This window comes from Pseudorca crassidens, chromosome 17 (assembly GCF_039906515.1).
Source record: "Pseudorca crassidens isolate mPseCra1 chromosome 17, mPseCra1.hap1, whole genome shotgun sequence".
Taxonomy (NCBI): Eukaryota; Metazoa; Chordata; class Mammalia; order Artiodactyla; family Delphinidae; genus Pseudorca; species Pseudorca crassidens.
In genome coordinates, this window is record NC_090312.1 from 20,161,073 (window position 1) to 20,173,531 (window position 12,459).

The window sequence follows — 12,459 nt, forward strand, 5'->3', positions numbered from 1 at the left end:
ATGAAGCTTGTATTCTAGGACTGACTGTAGATATATAAAAACACAAGGGATTTTCATTTAGTAGTAAGTCTGTGAAAATAACAACAAAATGTCTTGGGAACTATGACAGAGAGTGAAGGGGGTCGTCAGGCAGGGCCCCACTGTGCAAATGGCATTTGAGCTAAAACCAGAATGAGAAGAAGGAACTCTCCTTGGGAAGATCTGGGGCAAGTTTGGGTCAGACAGAGGGAACATCAAGTGCAAAAATCCTGGGTCAGGAATGGGAGACAAAGCAAGGATGCCTGAAGCAAACTACAAGTGGACAAGTAGTTTGAGGTGGGAGAAGTTGGGAGAAGCCAGATGGATCGCAAAGGAGCTTCAAGACCACATACATAGACATACACCCAAATTTCATTGAAAGAAAAACCTCCTAAATCAAAACCCAAAATAAGCAATAGGGTGAATTATCATTAATTTCCAAACAAACGAATGAAGTGATGGAGTTCATTATCAAAGAGGAGGCACGTCATCACTTTCAGCATGTTTTAGGGTCCAGTACAATGTTGGGCTGTGCGCTTGCATAAATTCCATGTTCTAAGGCAGAGTCCTACCCATTTATCAAACAGGGGTCAGTGGGCTGTATTTTCAAACATGATTCTAATAGACTCTAGTAGATGTCATGGAATGACAGTGGACACAGAGCCAGAAGGCCAGGGGTCAAGTTCAAATTGCATGACTGTGCAACATCTATGTGGAAGACCTTGGGACCTTCACTTGGCCTCATAGAGACTGTTTCCTTATCTTTAAGGTTAAAGTAATTGCTACCACGTTGAAAAATTGTGAAACTTAAACAAGATAATGTATTTGAAAGTTCCTTGGAAATTGTGGAGCATCACCCAAAAATTTCTTATTGGTTTTACATTTCTTTTGAACAGTTCTTGTTAAAATTTCTTGTCATTGCAGTTTTCAAGTAAAACCACTAGAGGTCAGAATTTCACACAAATTGTTTAAGGAAACCACCAACGTGGGGGAAAAAAGAAGGGAACATTTTCTTACTAAGCAGCATAAAATAATAAGTTTAAGGCATAGAAAGAAAAATAAAAATGGCTTTCAACGAATAATTTTTTATAACTAGAGCAATACTCATTCTCAAAATGACTACTCAACAGACTTAGACAAATAGGAAGGAGAGGAAAGATAAATAGAATCTGTTAAGTATCTATTCATAATGTCTACACAGCTTAAAGTTCACTTTGATTATCCGATGTTATTCTTAAAAGAGGTCTGTGATGAAGCTCATTTTGCAAATAAAGAAACTGAAGCATGAACAGATGTAATACCATCCTGAAGATCAAGCAAATTCAATCCAATGTCTTTTTTTCCCACTAAGTCAAGCTTGGGAAGTAGTGCAATAAAAAATGGTGTGTCTGACTTACACAATATATTATATGACAGAGTAGCATTAATGGTTTTCCATTTGCAACTCTATATATTTTTATTAAATTCCAAGTCTCCCAAATGAATTTAGGGAAAACTCCTTTTATTGTTTGTTTCTCAGAGTATCTGGAAGTGTCTGCGCACAGTGCTGATGACTATGGTATTGAGACGATTAGCCAGGGAGAAAAATACAGACCAGCTTGCTCTTAAAAAAATATATTAAACAAAAGCAATAATCCAGTTCTTTAAAATGTTTGCTTAGCCATCAAGCTTTTTTTTTTTTTTTTGTCATTTGTAGAGATAAATATACAAATCTGCCTTATTCACGGGTGGGGAGGACTGTCACCGTGTTCATGACAGGATGAAGTAGAGTAGACGGCAGTTTATATCTTGAGAGAAGACCAAAAAAACATGCCTTGTGTTTTGGTGTATCCACAATGTCTAGCACAGGACATAGAGCAGAGGAAGGGCAGTGATGAATAGGTTTCTGATGTTATGCATGTGGTACACATACAGGCAATTTGCAAATTAAAAATGAGTTAACTGACCCCAAGGGTTTGCACTCTAACACCAGCTTTCAATGTAGGTGCAAGTTCTAAGACAAGTTCTTCCTTAGCTTGAAACCTTTAGAATCCCACATGATGCCTGGGACTTAGCTGGTATTCAGTACGTTCCAGAATCTTGGAATCTTTTTAATAAAAAAGCCACTGAGAACCCATTTGATGCCAAGTCCCCAGGTTCTAGGGGAAGAAGAAATCATACCAAGTCCATAACTTAGCTCTGAAACCCGGAGTTCTAGAGGGCTTCTTCCCAAGTCTTTCTTCCCCAGGAGCACTTGCTTCTTCATTCTGTCACATTTTTGCTTGTAATCATCTCATAATTTCTACACAGGCTCAGGCAGAGAGTTAAAGAGGTTTCCATTATTTGAAACCTTAGAGTTTCTAACGGGAAGGGAGAAGTTTTGTGTTATGTTAAAAAATGAGGGTTGGAAGACTCATGGTGGACACCAGCTGGTATCCAGCAAATATTAATTGCCCTCTGCTCTCCCTCCTAAATTATTTACGTCCCCATTGCTCATGACACTAATATATATCATTTAATGCATCGCTTGTGCCTAAAATAGTGCTTAGCACTTAACAGGTATTCAATATATGCTGGCTGAGTTGGAATGAATAGAATTGTTGAATTGGACGATATTTTGGACATTATTTTAACAATCCTTTGTCCATTCTTCTTCCAGTTTGAAAGTTGCAGTTTCTCTGCAAGGAAAACTGCTTAACAGTTCTATTCTAAAATGGGTTCTCCCATTTGAAGGGACAAAGTTTTAATTTTAATTTTTAGCATTTCCCATGAAACCCCAGGAATAATACAAAGTTTCCTCTATTCTATGAAAAGTCCAGTAATGGTTTTAAGTAAGTACTTTATTTCTAATTGAAACTTTGTTTTCTGAACATTTACCCTCGCATTATTCATTTATTCACCCAAGAAATTATTTGGAAGCCCCAAGGCCTCATCGTTCTTCCCTGCATTTATTTTATGGTATCAAAGGTTAAAACTTGGATTGCAATCTTAGGAGGAAATTAATTCACTGATTAAGAAAAATGCACTTTAAGCAATACACATTTAAATAACTGACAAGCACGGGGCAATGTTTTTCTTTTTTTTTTTAAAGACCCTTTTTTTCTACTTAAAATTTTAAGCAGATGCAATTCTTCCACCATCTAGCCTGGAGAAACATAGCATGAATTACTAATGAGGGAGCACCAATTTGTGCTGCAGTGACCACTTTCAGAACAAAAGGGTCAGAGCTGAAACCGGGAAAACAACAGCATTTTTTTACCAACCAGTTGCTGGAAGTGCATTTGGACCTTGGCTCTACTTGAAAAACAACGTTTGCAATATTCTATCATCCTTCAGCTGAAGGCACTTGGCCCTAAAACTCCACTTTCAAATAAAGAAATGTTCATTTCTATGCTACCTCCAATCCTTGATGAATATTTTCCTCTTCAGAAGCCCCTTAATTTATGAAATACATGAAAGAATTCATTTTTACTTTACTGAGCTTTGGTCTAGTAGCTTTACCAAAATCAGTCTGAGGAAGCAGTTGGAGTAAAAACAGCCCATGAACAGGGATGCTCTTAAGGAAAGGATTCCGGAAGGTTGATGTCTTGCTTGTGTATCTCCCCTGGAGCAGCATGGAAGATGGAACTTCCCCCTGCCCTGGGTGAATTCCATCACAGCCCTGCCCCAGCCTTCCAGCGCCTCCCCAGGTTCTCTTACCTAACACCAAGGGAGATCTTAAAATAAGTAACAAGACATTGATTTTTCTAAAATAGAAGGAAAGTGAGAGAACTCTAAGGAAGGGAGTAGAGAAAGTCATTGGGGGCTAGAGTGGGGTTGAGAGATGAAGTAAGAGAGCTTACTTACTAGATAAGAGCGTCTCATTTTTCTTTCCTCACCTTTGGGTCCTGGTGAAACTATGTGTGTGGCACAGACTTCAGTCGTAGGACGACTATCAATGTCCAGACCCAGACTCTGAATTTGCAAAAGAAAGAGCAACAGAAGGATGAACTGATTCCTTCGAAGATGGGCTCCGAAGCCACCCATTGCTGTGGCTCTTCAAAAAAGGGCCGCCCAGAAGTGCCAAATAAACAGCTTTATTTTAAATAAAACCTTCTTCTTTGGGGAAGAAGGGGAAATATCTGGAACACACATTCCAAAAAGGGCTGTAAAAACAGGAAGGAAGCATATCCTAGGTTGTTTATTTTCTCAGTGTTCCAAATGAACCATACATTGTCCAGACTGTTTATTTTCAAGTGACAACAGTTTATTGAAAGTTATCTCTGAACTAAACACTCAAGTGTGCGGGTCAGCAGAAACATCTCAGAGAATAGAGGGGACAGAGATACCTTCAACTCAGTGCATGAATGGATAATTTAATACCCAAATTGCACTTAAATGTTGGGGTTCCAGAAAGATGGAGCCAGAGATTTCTTGAATTACCTACATATTATGTAATCGTTATGCATGGCATTGAGCTTTTTCACAAGGAAATATTCATTACTTGCTGCTGGTAGCAGTTGAACACTAATACTCCCAACTGATCTTCATGACCTTATTTCTTTCTTCTCTTGCTACAAAGAATTGTCTTGGGATTGAACCCCAAAGGAAGGAACACCATTTCACTGCAAAGCAATTTCGCAAAAAGTATCAAGAATATTAAAAATGTTTATGGCCTTTGCCCTAGTAATTGGCCTTCTGGTACACTGTCTGAAAAAAATATTCTGAAATGTGGGCAAAGCTTTATTTAAAAGATGTGGCCAAAAGGCGAAAGGACATCAGTTGCTTAATGATATGTTAATGGTTGGCAAGTCATCGTTAAGTACAAACGCATGAGAGTACGGCATGACAATTTTATTAAAATGGTGTTTTCAGCAAGTTTTTGATAAAATGGGGAGAAAAAACCTTGTGGTATCACATTTGTTAAAAAGCAGACCAGATATAGATACAGATGATGTAACTACAAATATAGCCATATATACAGAGATAGAAATAGAGATCTCCTTCTCTCTCTTTCTACATTTATCTGTTATCTGTCTATCTATCTACCTATCTATCTATCTATCTATCTATCATCTATCCATCTATCTGTCAGCTTACCTATCTGTTCCATCAACCCCATGACCTGTATGAGTAGCCTAGACTTAGTAAGATTCTGAAAAACTAGAACCAGGTCATAGAGCAGGGAGATTTCTTACCTTCTCCGTTCTTGGAGAGGCATGTTAACTAAGAGTTGGGCCACAAGGGGTTTTGGACCTAGTTTCTTTGAAATTGGAAAAGAACCTTACATATTCTGATAAGAACTAATAAGGAATTATCCCTAAGAGATGTCATTTCAAATTATGGTCAATCTAAGAAATACAGGTAGATTTGTTTCTTATGGCTACTCTAACAAAGTGTCACAAACTAAGTGGCTTAAACAACAAAAATTTGTTGTCTCACTATTCTGGAGGCTAGAAATCTGAGCTCAAGGTATTGGCAAGGCCACGCCTCTTCTGAAGACACCAGGAAAGGATTTGTTCCAGGCCCATCTCATAGCCTCTGAGTGCCTCGCCTTGTGAAAGCATAACTCCAGTCTGCAAGTAGAGTTCTCCCTGTGTGTGTGTCTCTGTGTCCAAATGTTTCCCTTTTTATAGACATACCATTTACAATGGATTAGGACTCACCTTAATGATCTCATTTTAACTTGATTACCTGTTTAATAACCCTGTGTCTAAACAGAGTTACATTATGAGGTACTGGGGGTTAGAAATTCAACATGTAATTATTTTTGCCTGGGGAGACTCAATTCAACCCATAACAACAGGCTTGTAGTATAACTAAACTGATCTTTTCATAAGCAATACAGGGAAAGGGAGGGAAAGGAACTGGTATTGACTGAACAGTCATTATGTGCAAGGATAGGTCTCTTAACTTGTTTATCTTATTTAAACCTTAAAATAGCCCGTGGAATAGATAGTAATGCCCTCATTTTGCAGGCAAAGTACCTGAGGCTCAGAAAAGTCAAGCAGTTTTGCCAAGGTCACTGTGATGGTTGATTTTACTAGTCAACTTGACTGGATCGTGGGTGCCAGATACTTGGCTATACATTATTTCTGGGCACGTCTGTGAGGATGTTTCCAGATGAGATTAGCATTTGGACTGGTAAACTGAGTGAAGCAGGTTGGCCTCCCCACAGTGAATGGGCCTCATCCAATCCTCTGAGGGCCTGAGTACAACAAAAAGACAGAGAGAGAAAGAACTTGCTCTCTGCCTGAGCACTTGAACTGGGACTGGCTTTTTCCTGCACTTGGACCAGAACTTACAGCATCATCTATCCTCGTTCTCAGGCCTTTGTACTGGGACTGGGATTTACACCATTGTCTCCCCTGATTCTCAAGGTCTTTGGGATTGGACTGAAGCTATGCCACTAGCTTTCCTGGGCCTTCAGCTTGCAGACTGTGGGACTTCTCATCCTCCATAATTATGTAAGCCAGTTCCTTATAATAAATCTTTCTCTTTCTGAAATAGATATATACAGATAGATAGAGATAGAGATAGTGATAGAGAAAGAGATATATCCTGTTGGTTCTGTTTCTCTGGAGAACCCTGACTAATAGTCCCCCATTGAAAAGGGGACAAAAGAAATTCAAATACAAATTATGTCTAAAAATTCCTGCTTTAAAATGCTCTTTGGATTCCATAAAGGTGAATATTCTCCAGCTTCAAAGGTGCATTCATTTCCACACATGCTTAAAATGTCAAAAGTGATCGTGAAATGGTGGGAATTAATAGGATGGTGTTACAGGCCTCAAATTCCACATTTGTCATAACTAACTGTATGACATAGAGCAAATCACTCAACTTCAATTGCCACAAGGCATAGAAAGTGAGTTTGGACTTGATATTTAATGTACTTTCTGAATTCTATGATTCTTTGAAAATAGGTGTTCTTGAAGCTATTTAGACTATTCTAAATCTATTCTAGTTCTTCCATTTCTTTTTGAAGCATTGCCTGGCACACAATGAACGTACATTCTCTACATTTATAAGCAGAAATCCACTGGTAACAGTTTGAAGCAACAGTCTTTAGTATTTTTCCTTGGATGTCCTATGCCTGTTCTTTCCAACATTTTTTTTAAACTCAATGATGCATATAATATCTTTCTATATTAATGAATAGACTGTTACAACAAAATTTAAATTAGTGCAGATTATGCATCACATGTTCTATATGTAAAACATGATTTAGTCAATCAATGCTCTAGTGTTGGGAATTTAAAACTTCTAATATTATAACTCTGTGATAAACATCTTTAGAGCTCAATCTGTGTTCCCAGTCCTTTTGATCTTGAAGAAGACAAATGTATATGGCTTGGTAAGTCACTGAATGTTGAGAGCAACAGCTAAACAGAAATTAAAAAAAAAAAAAACATATATTGTAATCATATAGTGCTTTCCTTTCTCATGGAGACTATGATCTCCAGGATTAATTTTTTTCTTATCTGGCTTGGAAATATAGTTCCCTTTTTCCCTCACTGATAAATATGGGCGCTTTTAAATAGGTGGATATTCAAAGTAGAGGACTTTCATAGACTAGAGAGGACTGCTCTACTTTTAGCTAGGATTTACCAAGAAATGTGATCTTAAAAAACACTTTTCAGTTTCAATCTGGGTGACAGGAAAAACACTATTGCCACTAAGAAACCCTGGTTGTGGAAAAAAATAATTTTGAAGGGAAAATAATGAGGCTGGGTGACTTTAAGGGTCAGGGAAATAACAGGATGGAGATTACAGGCAGGCATTTTGGAATGCGGGTCTTGATTCTAGGGGGAAATCTAGAATTTGAGATTTCAATCTGAGAGTCATAAGTATGGAGATTAGAGATAAAAGTGGAATTTTGAGTGAGAAAAGAAGTTCAAGAGTATGAATACCAAGAGAGTCTATATTCAGGGGCCAAAAGGCAAAAGAAGGGCTAGCAAACAGATCACAGAGGGAGCAAAATGTCATGGAAGCCAAAGAACAAGAAAGTCTAAATGTATAATTGGTTCCAATTAATGCATGGAAGCATAAGATGAAGGTTGAGAATACGCCATGGGATTTAGCAGTCAATAATTTATAAATACCACCTTATGAATGAAAGAGATCACTCAGTGAAGAGATTTCATCAAGATGAGAGGAAAGGAGTGACAAGGAGTCTCATAACCACTGGGAAAGTCATTATTGAACAGTCACAATAATATGAAAACTAATAATATCACTTACCTTTATTGACCCCTATCTCTCCTGCTTACTTACTCTCAGCATCTAAGAATATACTGTATTTCTTCTTAAGGGTTCTAAACAGTGTTTAAACCAGAGTGCAGTTAAAATCGAATGGTGTGGTAAATGAGACAGTGGAATCTAGCATAATCTACTATGAAATTTGTCGATGAAGAAAAAAATGTTGTAAAGAAAGTATTAATGGAACCTGGTCTGTGAAATGTTGAAAGTTGTGAGCCTGTTGCTATTGTTTAAAAACTTTGTACAAGTTCCTTGTTAACCCAGTAAATATGGAATAAATGAATGACATAAATTTTAAAAGGGAAGAGAAGATTGAGTAAATGAAAGGAAGTTGTCAAATGATGTTAAATGTATCCTTTTTAGTGTGTGAAAAATATCTAACACCCACTAGAAAGATTTCTACTGAAACTTTAAAGACTTAACTAAGAGTTATCTAGAAAATTAAGTCAGACGTTGAAATACAAGTCAACTATGCTTTCTCTTTAAAACATAATTCTGACATAAACAATAAGCCAATCAAGTTTTCAGCTGGTATAAAATTAGAAGAGGTTAATGTAAAATAGATAGCTAGTGGGAAGCAGCCGCAAAGCACAAGGAGATCAGCTCAGTGCTTTGTGACCACCTAGAGGGGTGGGATAGGGAGGGTGGGAGGGAGACACAAGAGGGAGGAGATACAGGGACATACGTATATGTGTATAGCTGATTCACTTTGTTATACAGCAGAAACTAACACAACACTGTAAAGCAATTATACTCCAATAAAGATGTTAAAAAAAAACCCTCAAAAAAAGAAGTAAATCTAAAAAGATAAGAATTAGTGGCTCGTTTATGAAATTGTCTCTGTGATTCCACATTTTCCTGAATTTTTCATCTTCCACTTCCCAAGGCATTGAAATCCCAGGTTTGAGATTTGTGCTTGTCCAAAAATGACATGCCACTGAAGTGAATAACAAGTGATATTCTGCCTCCTTCCCCAGTCTTCTACCCATTTTTTCATAGGTTGAATGGTGGCCCCATAAAAGATACGTCCATATTCCAATGCCCGGAACCTGTATATGTGATCTTATTCGGCTAAAGGGTCTTTGCACATGTAATTAAGCTAAGGATCTCAAGATGAATTATCTGGGTTATCTGGGTGGTCCTTAAATCCAATGACAAGTGTCCTTATAAGAGACACCCAAAATGAGAAGGCCATGCGAGGACAGAGGCTGAGGTCGAGGTTATGCAGCCTTTAGCTAAGGCACACCTGGAGCAACCAGAAACTAGAAGAAGCAAGGAATCACCCTCCCCTGCCAACACCTCGATTTCATACTTCTGGCCTTCAGAACTGTGAGATAAGAAGTTTCTGTTATTTTAAGCCACCGAATTTGTGGTATTTTGTTATGGCAGCCCTAGGAAACTAAGATACCATTCTTGTGATATTCATCCACAGTTAATGGGAAGGAATGACACATCAGACATTTGTTCAGTGCCTGACAGAGACCGAATAACATCTGTTCTTGTGCATTTTAATTATTATTCATCCAGTTTAGGTGATATCTGGAGGGAAATGACGAACAGAATATGAAACAAGCATATCCCAAGGCTGAAGTGTTCTACTAGTTAAAACAGGATAACAGCAAAATGACAACCTCATCTCCTGAAGGGATTTCCTAGCAAGGTGATATAACTCAACTCTGGACTTGGTTTTATCTTTGTCCATTCACATGTAAGCATCTTATTCGATTAAAGTTCTCTCTCATAAGTTAATTTAATTGCATGCAGTTTGTAAAAAATGGAAATTAATAGAATGGCTTTTAAAATGACACAAATTTAGAAAGCAACATGCTAACACTCAAAATTATTTTATTTTTACATTTTAAACCTCATATTTATAAAAACACATTTAAAAAAAATCGAATGGAAATAAATCCTCACACTGATTGTTGGCAAAGGTACCAACGCAATTCAGTGGGGAAAATGATAGACTTTTTAACAAATGATGCCACATGGAAAATTGAATTGCCACATGAAAAGAAATGAACTTAGAACCACATCTCACACCATACTCAAAAATTAACTCAAAATGGATAAAAAACTGAAATATAAGAGACAAAACTATAAAACTTACAGAAGAAAACATAGAAGAAGAACTTTGTGACCTTGAGTTAGGCAAAAATTTCTTAGATATTACACCAAAACCACGGTCCATAAAAGAAACTGATAAATTATACTACTTCCAAATTTAAAACATTTGTGCTTAAGCACACATACACCTCATTAAGAATAAATAGACAAGTCACAGATTGGAAGAAAATATTTTCAAATCATATATTCCATAAAGGACTTGTAAAAAACTGAGTAATAAAATGCAACCGATTGAATAAAAAAACATGAGCTAAATAACTGAACAGACATTTCTACAAAGACAACGAATAGCTAATATATGTATGGAAAGAAGCCCAATGCCATTACTCATTAAATTCCAATGAGATACCATTATACACAGATTAGCCATAATAATTTTTTTAAAAGTGACAGTACTAAGTGTTGGCTAGGATGTGATACACTGGCTCCCTCATTCTTTATTGGTAAGGATGTAAACAGTCACTTTGAAAAACAGTTTGGCAGCTTCTTTAAAGGTTAAATATAAACTTGAAATATAAGCCATCAATTCAACTCTTTGAGAGCTATCCAAGAGAAATTACAACATATGTCCACACAAATTCTTGTACATGAATTTTCATAACAGTATTATTCATAATAGTCAAAAACTGGAAACAACACAAATGTCCATCAAGCAGTGGATGGATTTTGTCCATCAAGCAGTGTGTCCATACAATGGATCGATACTATAAGGAACAAACTACTGATACATGGAACAATATAGATGATGGCTTCTCTCCAAATTATTCAAAGTAGAGGAAACCAGACAAAAATGACTAAGTATTATATTATTCCTTTTATATGAAATTTCTAGGATAGGCAAGACTCTCAAGATAGAAAGCAGATGAGTAGTTGCCTGAGGCTGGGGGCGGAAGCAGGAATTGATTTCATATGGGCACAGTGGAACTCCGGGAAGTGATAGCTGTGTTATAAATTTGTTTTACAGTGATGGCTGCACAACTATATAAATACACTAAAAATTCCAACTCTTCACTTACAATTGGTTAATTGTATGGTATATAATTTATACCTTCATAAAACTGTAAAAAAAAATAACATCAACATTACATTCCAAACTCTTGGAATGTTTTAATTCTCAAGAAGTGTTTGTAAGTCTGGAAATCATCAATTAGAAAAATTTGGTTTTGTCTCCACTTTGGAAATCAGTTCTTATAGATTCAGTAAGTCATCAATCTTAAGATTGTTTCCAGGTCAGTATGTACTGATTCAGTGCACCTAAAGAGTGTCTTTATGTGAGGCTTTTTCAATCAAAGCAATCAATAAAAAAAAAATAACCAGAGAAAAGAAAAGATATTAATATATATAAATTACTAAATTCTATTATTTAAATACATCTAAGTATAAGCTTAATTACACTAAAGAGCACGGGTATCCCCATGTACGTACTCAGGGATCAATACCTTCTTCTGGTTAAAATGTGGCTCAAGGCAAGCTCCTGACTTTCATTATTTTTGTTCTGTGTTTAATTATACACAGCAATTTCTTGAATAATAGTGGATGAATTAGAATGAATAATTACATGGGCACATAATAAGAGGGGTTTGAGTTTGAATGATAGATATGTGTGATGTAAATGCATTCATTCATCTACTCATTCAACAACTATGAATGATTTATCAGATACTGCAGTACAATATCTGGAGTTACAATAGTCCTTAAGACAGTCTTTTTCTTAAGGAATTTATTGTCTTTTGGGGAAGAGAGAGAAGTTTAAAAACAGTTGCCATTACTTTTTAAATCTTTTTCCCATTCTGATAGGGATAAATACCGGGCATCCAGTTGTCATGGAGACCTAGATGAGAGGAACCTGATTTAGGCTTGGCGGATTAGGAAAGGTTTCCTTTAGGGGATGTTTCCTAAGCAGGTTTTGGAAAACTATTGGAATTAGCCAAATAAAGTTGAGAAGTTATAAAAGGAAGACATTCTGCATAGAAGGAGTACCATATGCAAAGTCTTGGTTGAGAGATAGAATGATATGTGTGGGGAACTGAAAGTAGTTCATTGAGGCTAGCGTTTGGAACTTGATGGGGCAGATAAGGCTCAGCTGAAGGTAAG

The 12,459-nt window shown here is 36.7% G+C and overlaps 1 protein-coding gene across 5 annotated transcripts in view; it reads right to left on the bottom strand.

The window, feature by feature from the left end:
* The window catches only part of COLEC10 (collectin subfamily member 10), a 171,039-nt gene that overhangs the window by 35,999 nt on the left and 122,581 nt on the right, over positions 1-12,459 (bottom strand). Inside the window, exon 1 of one of the 5 annotated variants that reach the window (XM_067711422.1) lies at positions 3,876-4,083. The exons of the other annotated variants lie outside the window; for them this stretch is intronic. Within the exon in view, the coding sequence (XP_067567523.1) occupies positions 3,876-4,023 (148 nt within the window). The 5' untranslated portion in view covers positions 4,024-4,083. Of the gene's footprint in view, positions 1-3,875; positions 4,084-12,459 lie in introns of those variants that run through there. 5 annotated transcript variants of the gene reach the window in all.